General features: G+C 36.2%; 1 protein-coding gene across 4 annotated transcripts in view; it reads right to left on the reverse strand.

The window, feature by feature from the left end:
- Window positions 1–20,942, reverse strand: part of znf385c (zinc finger protein 385C) — a 94,289-nt gene that overhangs the window by 8,106 nt on the left and 65,241 nt on the right. For all 4 annotated transcript variants that reach the window (XM_055194235.2, XM_055194234.2, XM_055194236.2 and 1 more), the window contains 3 exons: window positions 13,739–13,881; window positions 12,624–12,734; window positions 8,551–8,779 (listed from right to left, as the gene is read on the reverse strand). In XM_055194235.2, coding sequence (XP_055050210.2) covers window positions 8,551–8,779; window positions 12,624–12,734; window positions 13,739–13,881 — 483 coding nt within the window. The remainder of the gene's footprint in view (window positions 1–8,550; window positions 8,780–12,623; window positions 12,735–13,738; window positions 13,882–20,942) is intronic.

Raw genomic sequence — 20,942 nt, forward strand, 5'->3', positions numbered from 1 at the left:
CCCTGGTGGGCGTGTTTTTCAAATTTGCATAACTGCGCTCTGTCTCTATGACGCGGAAATCCACCGAAGTTCAGATTTTTAAACTTGCATGTTTCCTGCGGCAACGCTCCAACCGTGCGTACCGCGCCACAGGATGCCTAATTGTGTCTTTGCATTGACTTAACATGTAAATCACTCGCGCTTGCCGCCTCTACCGCGTCTGGTGTGAACCCTACATAAGAGTCACAGCACTGATACAAATTCAAGGTGACATGTCAAATAATAAAGGTATTTTTTATATACTTATATACTTTTATAATTGTCAATTCCTTACTCTAATGGTGCTTATCAGTCCTTCCCACATGGAAAGAACCTATATGTGGATATATGTGCATATATGAAACCTATATGCAGCTTATATGCACATATATGCTGCATATATACAGCATATATGCACATATATAAAAATATATATGTGCATATATGAAACATATATGCAGCTAATATGCACATATATGCAGCACATATACAGCATATATGCACATATATGATAATATATATATGCACATATATGAAACCTATATGCAGCTAATATGCACATATATGCAGCTAATATGCACATATATGCTGCACATATACAGCATATATGCCCATATATGATAATATATATGCTGCATATATGCAAAATTGAGGTGCATATATGTGCATATACAGGCCATATAGGTCTCCTGTATTGCTTCTTTATATCCACATATGAGCCCTATAAGTTATGTCTCCAATAAAGCAGGATCTGGTCATTTTAGCTCATATCTCACTTTGGCAAATGTCATACATAAGCTCATATTTTCTATTATCAAGGCAATAACTAAGAACTAACAAAAAAAATGCAAGAACTTATGTATGTGCAAACACATGAAATTTGTGTCACATGTAATTGGCATTTTATGGAATTTAACTACACTCTATGAAAGGATGTGTTAATCCTATTTAACACACTATGTGTCATTCCATCTTGATTTTGAGTTTATAAAGAAAAGATGTGTTAAAACAACACAAAGTGTGTTGTCAAAAAATAACACAGAGTTGTGTTAAGCTAAGGACAACACATTAGATTTGTTATTTTAACACATTCGTTTTAAGAGTGTATGGCAATTACAGAAAAGTTATAATGTCTGCACGTTTAAAAAATGTACAAGGTCTGTCTAGGACATGTATAACAAAATGATTTACAATTTAACAGCTACTGTTTCAAGTTCTTTAACAGCAACAGTAGTGCAGATGGTAGAGTGCGTTGTCTAATGATCGGAAAGTTGGGTGTTCGAATCCCAGCAGTGGCAGTTAGGATTGCATTTTTTTTTGTGATCGGAAGGTTGGATGTTTGAATCCTGGCTCCTGCAGGTGCAGACTGTCATTGGTTGGACCTTTATTTATGTTTAATTTATTAGCAGCTACAGATTTTAATAATTTTACCAATATATAGGTTAACATATATGTGCATATATGTACATATATATGTGCATATATGTACATATAATATAGGAAAACGGCCAATTTTATATATGTCACATATATGTAAAACCTATATCAAAACCTATATTGAAACATATATGTTTATATATGTTTTTTCCATGTGGGTTCCAGAAAAAAAATTGTGAACTTTATCTTGCGGCACATTTTCTTAAAAAATGTTACGAAATATGCGCGCTATTTATGCAATGAACTTGCCGGAACTTGCAAAAATTGCGGGAACTTGCAAAAACTGCGGTTGCCTAATTACGTCACTTCATAGCGTTCCCATGGAAACAGGGGACATGGCTGCGCTTGTGTGAAGTAAATGCAACATTTTTCAACTTTATGCTAAGATGTATGTGACTTTTTGCTACGAAAATGTGGGGATTATGAAATCATGCAAGCCCTGCATGTTTTGTGCACGAAAATCTGCAATTTTTGCGGCAAAAGTGCCTGCATAAATATGCAGACTTTGGCTGATTATGCATTGAATCATGCGATCGCAAAATCACATTTTTCTGGAGGGACTGGCTTATATAGCTTTTTAAAGTGAATACACAGATAGCTGTGTAAGCAGTCTGAGAATGGGTTTAAAACAAAGTAAATTCAAATATGGTGCCAAATATGTTGTGGAACTTAACTAAGGAGTTAAACATGTGAAATTTTGTGTGTGTGTGTAAAACAAAGTGTAACTCGTTCTCACTTTTTTTTACATGTTGCATATTTAGATTTCCCTCTCTGGAGACTAGTAGACCGACCCTTATGTGCCTCATTGTGATTGAGATTATACCAATTCTCCCAAAAAGGCTTTTAAGGGGCAAAATGCATTAAACCAAACTGGAACACTGTGTGTAAAGCATACACGTGTGTGTGTGTGTGTGTGTGTGTGTGTGTGTGTATAAGTGAGTGTGAGCACATGTGTGTGTGTGTTTATGTGTGGGAGGTTTTCCTTAACACCTAAAAATGTGCGAAAGTTAATGAAATGGAGAGAATTGCCTTGGGTAACACTCTGTACCCATGTCCCCATGGAGTGAGTATCTGTGTGTCTTGTAGTGGGCTCACATAACTTATCTTCACGGGCTAATATGATCTGAGGATAGGCGTCATTTAGGGAGGGATGAGTATTGACTTTTTGGCATCATGGATGTGTCTAAGACAGAGGAACAGGTGTTTTTATAGCCATTGTGTGTGTTGCAGTGAGCGGTGATTTAGTACCCTTGGGCCACCAATTCATACTTGAAATTCAGTTGCTGATTTATTTATTCACAAAATACGAAACAGATGTAGGATTTGAGTTATTTTGGAATCAAGGAAGATATCTCATAAACTACTTATTCTTCAAAAATACAAGTAAGAGATTTGGGGATATTTATTTACACTTGTATTCTGTATTCTAAATAAATAAACATAGATTTATTGTTTCTGGTGGAGCTCAATTGGTAGAGGAATGCATTAGCATCACAAATGCCATGAGTTCGATCCCATCTAAAGTACAGCTTGAATGCACTGTAAGTCACTTTGGATAAAACCACACATGTAATTATTTGTACAAACATTAATTCATCTAATATTTACAACCAATACATATGCACCCCCTCACTTTTTAGTGAGTCACACTTTCGTGATCCTTCCATTCCGGACAGCTCATTTATTACAGAGAAATGTGAAACAGACTGAAGAGGACTGGATTGAACATGCTATCTATTTTCATACTCTTGACTGAGTCATAAAATCATTAAAATTCCCAAAATGTGAAATGCTATGTTTGTACGTCTACAAGCTCATGGTAAAATGATTTGTGACCGTGAGGCTATTTAAAGTAGGCATAAATAGCTGCTATACAAAGGAATCCTCTAGAAATGTTCAGACCCCCCTCCCATCCCTCCCTGTCCATTTTCTGCTCCTCTGTGCTGCGTCTCATGGCTGTTAATAACAGCTGACATGCTTGTAGAGTTGTGATTGGCCCTTGCAGCTGCAAAACAGTGCTCATTTCATCATGCAATCAGCTCCATTCGTGTGCGCGTGTGTGTGTGTGTGTGTGTGCACGTACGTTTTAGTATGAGAGGATTTCAAAATCCATTGAGTGATTAGCTTTGACTCTCGTGTGTGAATGCATGTGAGATGAGAGTGGCTATGAGTGTGTAATCTGTTATATGGCAGCTTTAACCCATCCTAAATATTAACTGACTGATGCAGTGATGCTATACATGAATTAGGAACGAGTCGTGTTAGATAACTATTAATCAGGTGGGCCATCTAAACCAAAATTCTCAGAAAAAGGCACAAAAGCTGTCACTGGGGTAGCACCTGTTCAAAAATGACACAGGAATGAAAAGGGTGCATATTAGAACCTCAAAGGGAGATATTGGTACCAAATGTACCGTATTTTCCGGACTATAAGTCACACTTTTCATACTTTGGCTGGTCCTGCGACTTATAGTCAGGTGCGACTTATATGGCAAAATTAATTCATACTGACTAATATGAAACAAAAGAAAACATTACCGTCTACAGCCACGAGAGGGTGCTATATGTTGCTCATGTAGCCTACCCCTGAAAAAAAACAACTGTTAACTGAAACATTAACTTAAAGACAGCAGAGAAAGACTTAACAAACAAAATGCCCCCCAAAAGAATAATAATTTTCTAAATAAATGCGACTTATAGTCCAGTGCGACTTGTATATGTTTTTTTCCTATTCATGACGCATTTTTTTACTGATCCGACTTATACTCCTGAGCGGATTATAGTCCGGAAAAAACGGTATACATATCTGTACCTAAATGGTATATGAAGAGTTTGGTTCCAAAACACAATAAATCCATTTTGACAAATTTTGGTAAAAATTTGTTTTCTATACCAAGACAGTGATAAGTCGAAAACCACTATTTTCTGTTACAGACTTTCACATAACATCTTAAGGGTTATAATAACTTAAAAAAATTCTAATCCATAATTTGATTTCAAAGATTTATTATAAAAACTGATATTTTTTCCCCGCAAAATGCTATAAATCTATTGAATCAATATATAAACGTGCATTTATCTTTGCCATGTTATATTCATTTAGGTGACTAGTGGTATACACTGATTAAAAATATAAACATTAATGGCATTAATCAAAACACTTACTTTGCCATATTATCAACACTGTCATTGCTGCTATTATATGGGGCGTCGTCGCTAAACCTTTTTGACAGCGATCAGCTGTAAAATGTTTTGGTCTTGCTCGATTTTCGTTGACTTCGAGTAAAATAATGTAAAGTTATTCATAAGATCCCCTTAAGTCAATGTGTTAGCATGACAGAAGCTCGTGTGAGAACAAGAAACAGCCGGCATTTTTCCTTCACCCGAGTGCCTCTCACGTAAATTATTCGATTTTGATGGATTACGTTTCTTCCCCGTCACAGAAAACCACCACAGGTTTATCAATGTCATCAAAGTATTATTTTGTTTTTGTTTGTTTATTGATCACGAAATTCAAAGCAGATGAGGAAAACTAGGATTTGGTGTGTATTCAATGCACCGCCATTGTTGTTTACAATGCGTGAAATGGTGCTCTGTGATTTGTTGAGCGGATTTATTGCATTCTGCAGAGAAGAACTGGCATTTGTTGCGGTTTGGAAAAAAAGGAGAAAAGATGACAGAATAACACGGCGAATATTGGATTTTGCGTAAAATTAAGAATTGACTTTTTAATACTGACCTGATACAATACTGATTTGGTGGTAACTTTTTTTTTAAAATGGCGTTTAGAAACCAAACTCTTCATGTATACATTTACCTATTTGCCAGACATTTTTATCCAAAGCGTCATATAAGGCATTCATAGTTTACACTTTCTTCAGTATTTTTGTTTCCTGGGAATCGAACCCACAACCTTTGCGCTGATTATGCAGTTACTACCAATTGAGCCATGGAAACATTTAATTTATCTCTTTCTAAACACACACACACAAACATCTTTAGTATAAATTTAGCATTTGTGCATGCTAATCCAAACACAAAGACTTGGAGTCAAAATTGCACCGGCTAATCTTCTCACTCCCCATCTCTGTAGCTCTTTTAAACTCTTTCTCTTTTCCTTATCTAATCTCTTCTTTCTTCCTCTCTCATTCTGTGCTCTCTCGCTCTCCATTGTGTATGAATGGGGGGATATTGAAATGAGATTTGATGAGCTCGCTGTTCTCTCTCCTTCTCCCCTTTCCATTCAGTTTCATTTGTTCCCATTTTCTTTCTCTCACTTTATCACACTCTGGGCCTCTTTTTATAAGGATGGGATGTCTCGCGTTCTCCATTTTTTTTGTGTTATATTCTCTGGGTCCATACTCAAATCATATTCTGCAGAGGTTGGGGTGAAGAGAAGAATGGACAGAGTTTAAAGGGAATAAAATGGTGAGATTATTGGAGACTGAAGGCTCGGTGCTCTCGGTAGCTTGTGTTCTGTTCTCTGTTTCGTTGTAGCACTTTACCGCGATGAGAGAGAACTGAAATCCCGTCAATCTATTGCTAGATGGATTTTTGAACTGTACAAATAGTTTTGTCAGGTAAGATAAAAATGTGCTTGGTGTGCTGGTAATATCCAAAATAAAAATTTTCATGACTGGATCATCCTTACTAGAGAATTTCACAATAAAAATTTACTCTGAAGCAGCAGATCAAGTAGAAACAAAAGTAATGGTAAAGCATATGTCACGCTTCATTGTTGGTCTGCAAAATGTTGCTTTATTGTGACCTTAACAATTGATTTTTAAGATATCACTCTTTCCCATTCAAGTACACTGTTTAAAATAAAGGCACTACTAAGGATTCTTCACAGTGATGCCACAGAAAATCAATTTTTGGTTACCCCACAAAAAAAAACAAGCAGTTAAAGGAGCATAAAAGAACCTATTTCTTTCCTTTCTTTTATAGTCTTAAGTTATACCTATTGTGAAACAGAAAACATTTTGCAGATGTTAAAAGTTCTTAACGGAACCATATAGCCAAAAATGGTTTCTCTATGGCATTGTGTAGCACCTTTAATTTAATGAGTGTTGATAGGACCCTAGGTCTTATATGGCTTATATGACTGCCAAGAGGCATTTCAAATTTGTCCTTAAAGGGATAGTTCATCCAAAAATTTAAATTCTGTCATTATTTACTCACTCTGAAGTTGTTAAAAACCTGTATTAATTATTTGTTCTGATTAAAGGAAAAGTCCATTTTCTTAAAGGTGCAGTGTGTAAATTTTAGTGTCACCTAGTGGTGAAGTTGCAAATTGCAACCAGCTGATCAGCTCACTGTCCAACCCTCGCTATTAAAACGCATAAAGAAGCTACGATAGCCACCACCGTTAAGGGCTTCTGTAGAAACATGGTGGCACAAAATGGCGACCTCCGTGTAAGGGGACCCTCTCCGTATGTAGATAAAAACGTCTCATTCTAAGGTTATAAAAACATAACGGTTCATTATAAAAGGTCTTTATACACCACTAATAATATAGTTTTGTAAATTATTTGGCATTTTTTTTAAAGAGATCATCCTAAAAATTACACACTGCACCTTTAAAACCATGTCATCCAAAATGTTGATGTCTTTCTTTGTTCAGTCAAGAAGAAATTATGTATGGAATTACATTCCGGGATTTTTCTCATTTTGATGGACTTTGATGGGCCCCAATACTTGACAGTTTTAATGCAGTTTAAAATTGCAGTTTTAACGCAACTTCAAAGGACTCTAAATGATCCCAAATGAGGCATAAGGGTCTTATCTAGCGAAACGATTTACGTTTTTGACAAGAAAAATAAAAAATATGCACTTTTAAACCACAACTGCTCATCTATCTCCGGTCCTGTGACGCGACAGCGCAACCTCACATAATTGCGTAATGCCATGGAAAGGTCATGTGTTACATATATGAAACGCACATTTGCGGATCATTTTAAACAATAAACTGACACAAAGACATTAATTAGTATCATTCCACATACAACAATGTCGGAACGGTCCTATATTTCCACACTTGTAAACACTGGGGCGTAGTTTCGCATATGTCCTCCGTGACCTCTTTACGTGATGATGTATTGCTTGAGGTCGCACTGGCGCATCACAGGACCGGAGATAGAAAAGAAGTTGTGGTTTAAAAGTGCATATTTATTATTTTTCTTGACAAAAATTACAATTATTTCTCTAGATAAGACCCTTATGCCTCATTTGGGATCGTTTAGAGTCTTTTGAAACTGCTATTTTAAACTGCATTAAAACTGTTAAGTGTTGTGGTCCATTAAAGTCCATCAAAATGAGAAAAATCCTGGAATGTTATTCCCAAAAAAAAGATATATATATATTTCTTCTCGACTGAACAAAGAAAGACATCAACATGTTGGATAACACGGAGGTGAGTAAATTATCTGGATTTTTAAGAAAATTGACTAATCCTTTTAAGGTGCATTGTGTAACTTTTAGAAGGATCTCTTGACAAAAATGCTATATAATCTACTATATTATCAGTGGTGTATAAAGACCTTACATAATGAACTGTATTGTTTTAATTACCTTAGTATGAGCCGTTTTTATCTACATACACTGAGGGTCCCCTTACATGGAAGTCGCCATTTTGTGCTGCCGTGTTTCTACAGTAGCCCTAAACAGACAAACTGCTCTACAGACGTGTTTTGTCATTACTGTATTTTGTCTTAGACAACAACATGTTTGTCCTTTTACGGCTACCATAGCTTCTCTATGCATTTCGATGAACGGTGGACTGAGCTGTTGGTTGCAATTCACAATCTCACTGCTAGATGCCGCTAAAATCTACACACTGCACCTTTAACACAAAAGAAGATATTTTGAGCAATGTTTGTAACCAATTGTTTTTTGAGCACCATTGACTTCCATAGCACCATTCCTGCTTCATTACACATTATCTTCCTTTGTGTTCAGCAAAAAAAAAGTTATACAAGTTTGTAACAACTTGAGGGTGATTAAATAATGACAGAATTTTAATTTTTGGGTGAAGTATCCCTTTAAAGGCACACAAAAGCACTCACTTGCATGCAATTTATTTGCAAGTTCACTTACGTCCCTCAGTTGCGCTGTCATCCGTCTGGACAGTAAGTCCATCCAGAGCATTGGTTTTCAGTTTGTCACCGTCTCTCTCCCTGTCCCTCTCACGATCCTTCTCTCGCTCTCTGTCTCGGTTATGATGTGCACTGTCGAGTTGTCGTCTCTGCTGTTTGTTCTTTTGAGCCTCTAAAGCCTTTAGCTTACGAGCGTGTTTATGGCCTTTATAATGAGCTTCAGCTTGATTCTAGAGAGAAATCGAGAGACACAGGGATTTCAGGCTAAAGCAAACATGCAGACAACACTATCACATGCACTAGCAGTCAAAACTATATGGACACATTTATCTTCACAAACCAAAAATATTTTTTCTAAATGACATTTTTATATGCTTAACATTCATTGGTTAGTACAAATATACCATTGGTGTGACTTTTGCTATTATTAAAAAATATATATGATAGTTATAAAGCATTAGTAGGTGCAGTTTAAACGTACTGGTTAAAAATAACCATAATAATACACACAATCCAAATCTTATGGTTTAACACTAACACAACACCTCCTTACAGCTCAAAACTTTAAATTTTATGGACACTGGCTCTAATCCAGATTACTACTAATTCAGCATGTAATTAATGTGAATATAAGTTGATGACACGCTGAGCTCTGAATCCCTCATGCATACTAAAGTCATTTAAAACATTTGATTTGATCTGAAAAACTACACGGACACATTCTATTTAAAAAACATATGAGCGAGATTTAAAAAAGTAGTTTTCAGCTCACAAGTCAAATCTGACGTTTATTTCAGCAACGAATTTCAGCAGTAGAAATGAGTCTGTGGGTCGGCAGGGAGTGATCAACCCCCTTAAATCCTCTTAAGTGCTTAGCAAATGACCCTCATTTACGGCTAAGGGACAACTCTGTCCGCTTCAAACTGCTGTGGTGGAGGACTGTTTACAGACACCCCTGCTGACATACACACGAGAAACATTGCTGTTGGGTGATTTTACTCTAAAACAAGTGCTTTACGTATATGTGATCTGATTTTGTAACATTTTTGTTTCATTTCCATGAAGTCGGTCTGTTTTTGAAGGAGCCACAGTAGCACACAAAGTTTCCCCTTCACTTTAAAAAGCTAATCAAATAATATTCAATTCATTTATAAATGGTGCAATTCACCATCTAATAAATCAAATTTGAAGAGAGGCAGAAGAAAAGAGAGAGAGAGAGAGAGAGGGGGAACACATAGCAGAGGAATAGATACAGACCGGAAGATACAGACATATAAATAGAGAGTTATATGGTGAACCATGAGCAGTAGGGAATTAATGAGCAGTTGATAGACTTTCAGACTTCATACTGAGCAAACTCTGTTGGGTTTCTCTCTATATCTGGGCTAAAAATGCCCTGAACAGCAGTGAAAACTCAAGAGCATAAGGACAAATGATGATGTTATACTGGAGGAAAACTATTGAATGTCAATAACATACAGCAGGGGGACAAATGAACAATGATTTGGTGCACTATTCATGCACGTATTTATTTGTACATTTTTTGTACAAAACTGCAAAAAATATTTTCAGACATCAGCTAAATCTGGAATGTATGAGCATTTGGGGAGGAAAATGTAAAATGATTTACCAAAATGTCCAACACACAGGTTTTTACAGCAATGCCACAAACCATTTTTGGTTCCTCAAAGAACCATTCAGTCCAAAGTTCAGATTGCACATGCGTCCGATGAAACGGTTCTTTGTCAGGCTGTATGGTTTCATAAAGAACCTTTAACATCCACTGAAGAGCAAATATTCTTTCAATTTCCATTGTTTTGTTAAAAAGTTTTAATTTACTTTCCCCCACTTGTTACAACCCTGTATAAATTTCTTTGTTCTGCTAAAATGTTGACCAAACAGATCTGGGGCAACATTCACATTTTCCTACTATGGAAGTCAATGGTGCCCCACATCTGACTGGATACAATATTCTTCAAAGTATCTTGGTATTCAGCAGAAAAAATAAATGTATACAAGCACTATAAAAAATGCAGCATGACGTCAAAACAGCTTGGTTTTACAAGTCAATTCAACCTACTTTTTAAAATTTTGACTTTTGATACGTTGACATAACTTGTTGAAATTGTTAAAGTAACATAAAAAATATATTTTGATTTGTCATACATTTTTATAGTGAGTTTGAAACAATGTAAGGGTAAATGAAAATGATAACAACATTTATATTTTTCAGTGAACTATCCCTTTAAAGGTGCAGTGTGTAAATTTTAGTGGCATCTAGTGGTGAGGTTGCAAATTGCAACCAATGGCTCAGTTAACTGCTCACCCATCGCTTTTAAAATGCATAGAGAAGCTACGGTAGCCACCACCAGACAAACATGTCATCTTTGGAGACAGCTTCGTAAAAAAAGTTTGTCCGTTAAGGGCTTCTGTAGAAACAATGCGGCACAAAATGGCGGCTTCTATGTAAGGGAACCCTCTGTATGTAGATAAAAACGTCTCATTTTAAGGTAATAAAAATCTAAAGGTTCATTATGAAAGGTCTTTATACACCCCTGATTATATAGTTTTGTATATTATTTTGCATTTCTGTCAGGAGATCCTTCTAAAAATTACACACTGCACCTTTAAATAATTAAAAGGAAAACTATACTTGTCATCACAAAATTAAACTTACTACATTTTTATTTTCAAAACTGTGTGAAATGTTAACTTATAATAAAATATTGAGGTTCTGTCCATATACTGTTTGGAAAGTGTTGTCTTCAGGCTGAGAGACGGTATGTGAAAATCGACTGTTCATTGATTGCACAATTTATGGCGACACAAGCATCTGGCAATGGAGATAAGACTGCTTTGATTTCTCACACACATCAGCTTAAAAGAGAGGCAGAGAGACACCACTCACACACACTGGCAGTGTTGCACTTGTCAGCTTAAGTTGGACACTCTGTGTTAAGTCAATTACATAACGTAACCATCCGCCAACTAGTACTCTACTACTCAACAACTTCTCTAAGTACTTAAGTAAAAATTTATCACCTTGCAAGCAGTGCCCTAAAGCGTAACAAATCATTCTTTCAGTGAAACACAAAGTGATAAATATGGGTGGAGAGTTTGGCAATTTTAACTCATTCCTCGCCAACTATTTTTTTGAAACTTGCCCACCAGCATTTTTTGTGATTTTCACAAAAGTTTCACAAAATGCCTTCCAGGAAAATTTTCTTATAAAAAATATAAACATACAAATATATCAAATGAAAGAACAGACCCTCTGCTTTCAAACAAACAATAAACAAACAAACAAAACAGGGAAAAAAACTTTTTATCCTATCAAGATTTTTTCTCTGCTTATGAACTCTTAAATATGGGTATTTTTGTGAAGGAATTTTGTTAGAGATTAGATTCAGAATGATTATCAAAACATACACAGAGTTTAAAATGAGTAAATAACGTTTTTGGCAGTTTTTTCATAAATTGGGTATGTGCCATCTAGTGGATAATCGCGGTATTGCAGGTAAACAATAAATCATCAGGAACATGTTTTTATGCAATTTTTTCTTAATTGACGAGATAACTCGTCAATGGCAGGGAAACAGTTTAGTGTTTAAACAGTTTCGTCTTTAAAAGACACAAAAAAGTCCATATGAGCTATACTCCATATTTCAACCAATAAATCCATACAGATTTTTGATGAGAAACTTTTCATTGTTTTCACAAAGTAAGATGTCAATGATGTATAAACACAGCTGGCTCTGACATCTCATGACCTCTCTTGAATTATTGCTAAATTTTAGGGTTAGGTTATAGTTAGTCTGGAGGAATTATAATTCATTTAAGAACAACATATATAAATGGGAAGCCCCTATTAAGATAGTTACGTATTCGTGTTTGAAAGAAGAAAAATGTAACATTTTAAAACAGAAACAAATTGAAAGGATAAAAAAGAAGAATGAATAAAAGTATAAAAGAAAATATAAATGCTGTATACAGCAGGGGAGATAAAAGCCTTGTAAACATGTAATATAAGGCTTATCGTCACTGCACACGCACACACACGCACTACAAACTAACCGTGGAGTTGAATCGCAGGTGGCAGATATTGCACGAGATGACCTGTTTTTTCTTTAGGGACTGAGGAACACCAAACGTGTGGTTTATCACTGCTTTTTGCACAGGGTCCATCTGAGGGAAAAAAGGGAGAGTGAAAATCATGTTTAAACGGATAGAAATCACTCACTTCCTCTCATTTTTCAAACATCAGTCCGTCCGTACATTCCACCCAAAGCAACCCTAAATGCCCCTGATGCCCAGGGACTTTCCCCTGACACCCTTCGCCATGGGAACCCACAGCACATCACAATGACTTTGCAGCTGGTCGCACGTCTATTTGTTTTAGTGCCTCAAGAATGTTCTTGTTGTTCATCCGCAGTCATCCCTGACCAGCTGGGACGCTGCCAGGTCAATATATGTGTGTGTGTGCGTGCCTGATAAAGTCACCTATTGTTAAGTCTTGGTACTGGAGTGGATCAAGAGATAAGCATGATATTATTGCAGGAATGTAGAAGAGATGAAGAAAGAAAGGAAGACAAGAAAATAGACTGTAAGAGAATAAACATGATGGTGATATTTAGATGAGAAGAGAGAAAAGGGACAAGAGAATAGCGGTAAGGAAAAGATAGGAAAGAAGGTAGTAGGGAAGGGGCGAGCGGACCCTGACAGCTACTTTGCTAAGGAGACAGCTGCTTTTATCACAACAGCACAGACTGATCTTATCACAGAGAAAACTGTACCTGAGGATATATATGAACAGACGTATATACGTGATAAACCGTACAAACACAATAAATTAAATGTTATATATATGTGTGTGTGTGTGTGTATCCAGATATGAGAAGAAAGAGGACTCTGTTTAACACATTGCTTCCAAAATTGCATACGGAGAGAGTCTGAAACCAAATCTTGATCCTAATCTCAACCATTCCTTGAGTCAAAAATCTACAATTACTGTCTGATACAATACGCCACTGTTTAACAAACTCTCTGCACGTTTAAAACAACCTGGACTGTTCCTGACATTTACAGCAGGCATTTGGGATCTGACACAAAGCCTTTAAAATGATCCGAGTCACCTTTCATCGATCTGGGAAGGTGAGGTTTAGAAAAACGCAGTGCGTTGAGTAACTCACAGTGTTGAAGTTTGGGAAGAGGCTGAGAGGAGAGGAGCCGCTGAGGCGGAACGGCAGGAAGTTTTTCAAGTCCAGAGGTGTTTGGAGTGGGCGACCCTGCAGCGGTAATGAGGCCAGCAGGGGGCTCCCCTGAGCAGCCGTACCTGAGATGAAAACCAACAACCGATGAATAAACTAATATTCGATAAATACACAAATCAGTGGGCAAACACCATAATCCATGATGGAAATGGAGATGCTTATAGTCATATTGTTTAGGATTTTATGACCTTTAAGCTGTCATTATTCTTAAGAAAACATTGACCTCATCAGACTGACTCAGGAGATTCAGATTGAACCACTTATTCAGAATCAATAAAAGTTAACACCGCATGAAATGGAGTTCTTAACAAAGCTCTGGGAAGACTTTCATTCATCTAATCCTGTCACTTACGCAAGACTAGTGTATAATAAACAACTGCTTATCTCAATACCCTGAGAAAAGAATGCATAAATTAAGTATGATGTTTATGATTAAATCTCTATTGTAGGCTATACTGCAGTATTGACATGAACTGTGAACATTTTTATTTTCACACTTTAGATCGCACAAATGACATTACTTTATAACTACCCAAAAATACTATGGTAATGTTAACATTCTTGCACAAATAAGCCAAGGTGCCTTAATATTACCCTAATGCACCCTGAAGCTACCCCAATATAACACAAGTTATTAAAGGGACATTCCACTTGTTTTGAAAATATGCTCATTTTCCAGCTCCCCTAGAGTTAAACATTTGATTTTTACCGTTTTGAAATCCATTCAGCTGATCTCCGGGTCTGGCTGGACCACTTTTAGCATAGCTTGGCATAATCCATTGAATCTGATTGGACCATTGGCATCGCGCTACAAATGTAACCAAAGAGTTTTGATATTTTTCCTATTTAAAACTTGACTCTTCTGTAGTTACATCGTGTACTTAGACTGACGGTAAATTAAAAGCTGCAATTTTCTAGGCAGATATGACTAGGACTATACTCTCATTCTGGCGTAATAATTAAGGACTTTGCTGCTGTAACATGGCTGCAGCAGGCGAAGTGATATTACACACTGCCCGAAAATAGATCCCTTAGTTACTTTCAATGGCAGGGGACTATTTTCGGGCAGAAGAGTCAAGATATAACTACAAAAGAGTCAAGTTTTAAATTTTTATTTTTAGTGCGATGCTAATGGTCTAATCAGATTTAATGGGTTATGCTAAGCTATGCTAAAAGTGGTACCTGGAGATCGACTGAATGGATTCCAAAATGGTAATCCTCAAATATTTAACTTTAGTAGAGCTGGATAATGAGCATATTTTCAAAAATAGTGGAATGTCCCTTTAAAGTTTTGAAGCTGGTACAACTAATGAAAGTCATCGTTTATTAATGTGATTTCAACACCAATAGTTTTTTTTTTGTAGCACTATTGTGTTACTATTTATCTGGCATATATCTTCTATATATTTTGTGTTTCCCAAACTCCTCCAAACAATAAACATATTTCTGTATACTCACACACAGACTCATAAAGTATATTGTATATGTTTATATATTGTAAATACAATATATAACATATTAACAAAATCATACAACACACTAACATTGTGTAATATAACATCTTTATATGAAACATAGACTAAACTGTGTAATGTGACTTTAGAGAGGTTGTTGTTTCATCACACATTAATACATGCTTTTTAATGCTATGACCCCACTTTTGCAAAGGTACACAGTTGCAAAATGTAATAATGTCTTTGATTCACCATACCATGGTTATTGCTCGAGTGACAATGGCTACATGTCAGTAACCCACATTACATTTTAATAAGGCTATTAGATTTGATATAGCTTGTCTTAATGAACTACAGTTGAGTCATTATTCTAACCAGAAGAATACTGATAAGGATAGATAATGATAAATATGGTGAAGAGGTGCTTTGATCAACATTAATAACACACTCCGAAACACTCTCTTAATCTCTGAATGATCAGATGTTGACTGGACCACATCAGCGGTGGCTTGTGGAGAAGTATACATACAATGGGATTTTTAATGGTGTGTGAGTGAGTGCGTGTGTGTCTTCAGGGATATCATGTTTCTAATGGAGCAGGGATGTAGAGGTTTCTCATTTTCCAGTTGGGTGAATCCGAAATCCAGAAGCGTATAGATACTTACCCCACCACAAAGATCAATCAGTGTAGTGTACACACACACACACACACACACACACACACACACACACACACACACACACACACACACACACACACACACACACACACACACACACACATACACACTCCACTCAGGTCTGAGATCAGTCATTTAACTCTATGTCAAAATGTCACATTTCGGTGTGTGAGAAAGAGTAGACGCTTTCAACTGACAGACATACAGCATTAATCACAGACCAGACAATTTATTAGATGGACACACAGCACTCTTCACTATTCAGATACACAAACATATTTTCAGGCTAAAAACAGTTAAGGATTGGGCCTCTCCTGTTATGTATTAAAGGATTAGTCCATTTTCTTATAAAGAATCTAGATAATTTATTTTTTGATTTACAATTAATTTACATAATTTACATGGTATAATTTACCATGTCAATCCAAAATGTTGATGTCTTTCTTTTTTCAGTCGAGAAGAAATTATGTTTTTTGCGGAAAAAATTCCGGGATTTTTTTCATTTTAATGGACTTTAATGGACCCCAACACGTAACAGTTTAAAATTGCAGTTTCAATGGAGTTTCAAAGGACTAAACCAGGGATGGGCAATTTTAATACGCCCCGCTGGACCATATTATATTTAATCAATTACTTTTAAAATTATGATTTTTGTATTAGGACGTAAATACTCCCAACCAGGAGGGGGCGCTATCGTCACAGTAAGCATAGTCCCGTGTTTGGGCTGACACAAAGACATTAATTAGTATCATTCCACATACAACAACCTGATCCCGAGATCCGATCAGGTTCGGGTCTAAAAGTTTCACGCCTGCCTCGGACAAGGGGTCGGGTACAATAATCGTGTCTCGGGTTATTTAAAATGAATGTGTTTTTGCCGAACGGACCTGAGAAGCCCTGAACTCTCGAATGCGTACGTCATGTCCTTTTCAAACGTCTCCTCTGTTTGCGCTTGCGACATTGTGTGGCTGGCGATAGGTTAATTTCACAAAGACATTAATTAGTATCATTCCACATACAACAACGTCAGAACGGTCCTCTTTCTCCACACTTGTAAACACTGGGGCGTAGTTTCGATACGTCATCCGTGACCTTTCGGCGTGATGACGTATTGCGTGAGGTTGCGCTGGCGAGTCACAGGGCCAGAGATAGACGAGAAGTTGTGGTTTAAAAGTGCATATTTTTATTTTTCTTGTCAAAAATGACAATCGTTTCACTAGATAAGACCCTTATGCCTTGTTTGGGATCGTTTAGTGTCCTTTGAAACTCCGCTGAAACTGCAATTTCAAACTGCCACGTGTTGGGCCCCATCAAAGTCCACCAAAATGAGAAAAATCCCGGAATGTTTTCCTCAAAAAACATAATTTCCTCTCGACTGAACAAACAAAGACATCAACATTTTAGATGACATGGTGGTGAGTAAATTATCTGGATTTTTTTTAAGAAAATGGACTAATCCTTTAAAACATTCACATTAGTGATAGACCAATATATTGCTGTAGCCGGTGTACTCTGAATTTTATTTCATTATCATCAGCAGTCAATAAATCTGTTTATTCACTTTTTAACGCAATGTAACTTTATTCACTCATATAATGACCATTAATATTAAACAATAAACTAGTGATGTTTCTTTACACTTTTACGCCATGAAAGATTGCTTTTATCGTCTGATACAGATTACTGGCTGATATATCGGCACATCTCTAGAATATAGGCTACATACATACATTTTATGCATAACAAATGTTCTTTTGTGTAAATACATTTCTTATATTGTAAATACAACATATTTTTATATCTTATTATTATTTTATTATTATACTTGTGTCTTATTCGTGAAATAGTTTTTCCCTTTCTTTTTATGGTATCATGTTAAAACACTGCTGTAGACTGCATGAGCCTTACACAAAGCACTGCAATGCGTCACTGACATACATACAGATGACAAATAAAACTTGAAACTTGAATTGGCCACATTGCTTTCTCAATATTGACCATAAAAAAGACCCATATCGGTCGACCACTAATTTAAATTTTTATGCATAAAGGTGTAGTGAAAGAGAAATATATAAAGAGGTGAATAAGAGTGTCAAGCTCAAAAACTGCAATCTACTGTAAAAATATACTATACTATTTTTCTCTAAATCATAAACTTAAGTCAAAGCATCTCAGAGATGTTGAGTGAATACTCAGTTGTGCTAAAACCACACATACTTTCATGTACCAAATAAATGTCTGTGTGTAATCTTTCTAACCCAACAGCAATTCAAAATAAATGGCAATTATGCACAAAAAAAAATGGTTTTGTGCACGCACATTTCAGCAAACATTCATGCACAGAAAGTCACACACATACATTAATCCCGAAACACAAAGCATTGAATTGAGGTGGCACAGGGTGTTTGACTGCAGTGGACCACAACACACTGAGCAAAGAAAAAGATCTTTTTTTCCATCCTCTTTCCTGACAACATTTGAAAGGCGTAATTATGATTTCCTAAGAGCTGTAATTACTGTAGCAGAATCTACTGCTCTTATTTCTGTGTCTATCTTCTCTCCATCTCTCCGTCAAACACACAAACAGTGCTGTGTCCAGCTGGCCTCGCTCTTTACTGCTGTCACATCACATATTTCCTTTACTTTTGCTCTTTTGTTTCAATTCTCTCCTTCCTTTTAACTCCATAAAACATGTTTGGGTTTATGTATGTACAGTATGTTTAAATAAAAATGCTTGTATGTATGCAGTGGAGGACAAAAGTCTAGTGTTTTTCTTTTTCCAAAATGATACACAATTCATTCACCACAAATTATTTCAGCATAAAACCGCCATGTGTTTCAACGTTTTTAAGTATTTGGTATATGTCCTCTTTCTGCCATAATGACAGCATGTACTGGAGCTGGCATGGGCCTTTTGTGCAAAATGTGATGCACATTATCACAGCACTACATGAGAGCGTTCAAAAGATCATCACATGTGCTTCAGTGGAAGCAAGCAGAAGCAGTAAACACACATGTAAAAATTTATAAATAATTTTACATAATACAATTTTTAATAGGGATGCACCGATAGGATTTGTTTGGGCCGATACCGATGCCGATTTAAACAGACAACTTCTGGCCGATATGCCGATACCGATATTAAACACTTGTATACAATACTATACAGTTGGTCTATTAGCTAGTTTATTTCTGCATCAAATAATTTTTACTGAACATGGATTGGATCTAATTAACATTCAACTGACCAACATAATAAGAGAAGCACAAATTAAGCTAAAACAAATATAATAAGACAGCATGACAACCTTCAAAGGTGTTTTTTGCTATTCAGCATTTATTTGATAAACAACATTAACTCATTTTTTAGATATAATGGATTTCTTTATGCAGTTAATTAATAAACAATCGGTATCGGCCTTTCTCGTGCTATTGCCGATATGCCGATGGTTTCTAATTCATCAAAAATCGGCCGATAAATATCGGCGGCCGATACATCGGTGCATCATTAATTTTTAATAATACAAAATCTTAAATATTTCTTCTTCATCTTAGGTTTAAATGACATTTATGACCCAGAAAACCCAAGCTAAAGTCATTTATCTGTGATTTACTGTTTCCTACATAAAACCAATTAACATTTTGTGAAAATACAACCTTGATATTTTTATTATTGACTATGTAAGGTCATGGATTGAAATCAATGTGAAATCAGTGATTAAAATAAACTTGATTTTCCTTATCTCAGAGTTAGAGGCTGAATTTCAAAGACTGGATCATATTTTGACTTATAGATTTTCAACATGGTCTTAGACTTTTGAACCTCGCTGTTTTTAATGTGTATTTGTGTGTGTGCCATTGTCGATTGCCCCCTTTCTATTTACATAACAGGCATGCCTACAGCATGAACCACACACACAACCTAAGCTCAGTGTCACACGCACAAACGTACAAACAAGCCCTGTGGCAACAGCGCCCTGCCTGAGTCCATCTTGAGATACAACATAGTGTGACAGCCCAGTGCGTGTGTGTGTTTGTGTGTGTGTATCTCATTTCTACTTGTGTATTTGTAAGTGTGTGTGATGCGAGATGTAAGGCAATGTGACATAGAGAGCTACATTCTGTGCTGTTGAGATGATGTTGAGTTGTTTTACAAGCATACAAAAATTCAGTTCAGTCCTCAACCAACCAATTCGGAGGAACTTTGAAGTTGGACCAGCACTGTTCATTTTTGATGTCTCTGTAGTAGACATTACTGATCAGATGCATAAAAACAGGAACATTTGAAAAGGAACCATATATTTTACTTATTTTGAATTCTTGGCGAGTCTAAGTGAACTATATTACACATTCTTCCTGTTAGTATTTTAAGAAAATCTTGGTAATTTTCAACACACCCTTCTGACCTTCTGAGTTGAAAATAACCCAGCATTTTTAAGCTGTGTCCCAATTCGAAGGCTGCAACCTTCTAAGGATGTATTCTAAGACCGATTTTGTCACAGCAGCACGATTTAAGGCTAGTAAGGCCGTCCCAATTCAAAGGCTGCTTAAAATGATGCTTCAAAATCCGCGCTGCTGAGGATAGAACGAATGGACCCTTCACAGCCTATAGGCTATCCCATGATTCATTGCGCGCCTGTAACGGCGAAATATAACGGCTGGATATTTTAAAATAGACAATTAAAACCCTTTTTTTAATAAAAGTGTGTGCATTTAACAGCAAAAAGTTTTTGTTACTGATTTAGTATTACAAGTTATGTTTTGTATTCATATTATTCTGTTTATGTAACGTATATTTCTAAGGTTGGTTAGTTTAATCTACATCAACGTGTCATATTTTTTAAAATAAATAAATATTTTTCTGGTTTCATATTTATTTGTGACAAGCAGACAGGCGCGGTGGACGCGTGCAGCAGGTGACGCAACTTACGGGTCCTCTGAGGCTAGACCATCTCATTTCAGTTCTCTTCGTGGACTTTGCAACCTTCA

The sequence above is a fragment of the Misgurnus anguillicaudatus genome, chromosome 19 (genome assembly GCF_027580225.2).
Source record: "Misgurnus anguillicaudatus chromosome 19, ASM2758022v2, whole genome shotgun sequence".
NCBI lineage: Eukaryota > Metazoa > Chordata > Actinopteri > Cypriniformes > Cobitidae > Misgurnus > Misgurnus anguillicaudatus.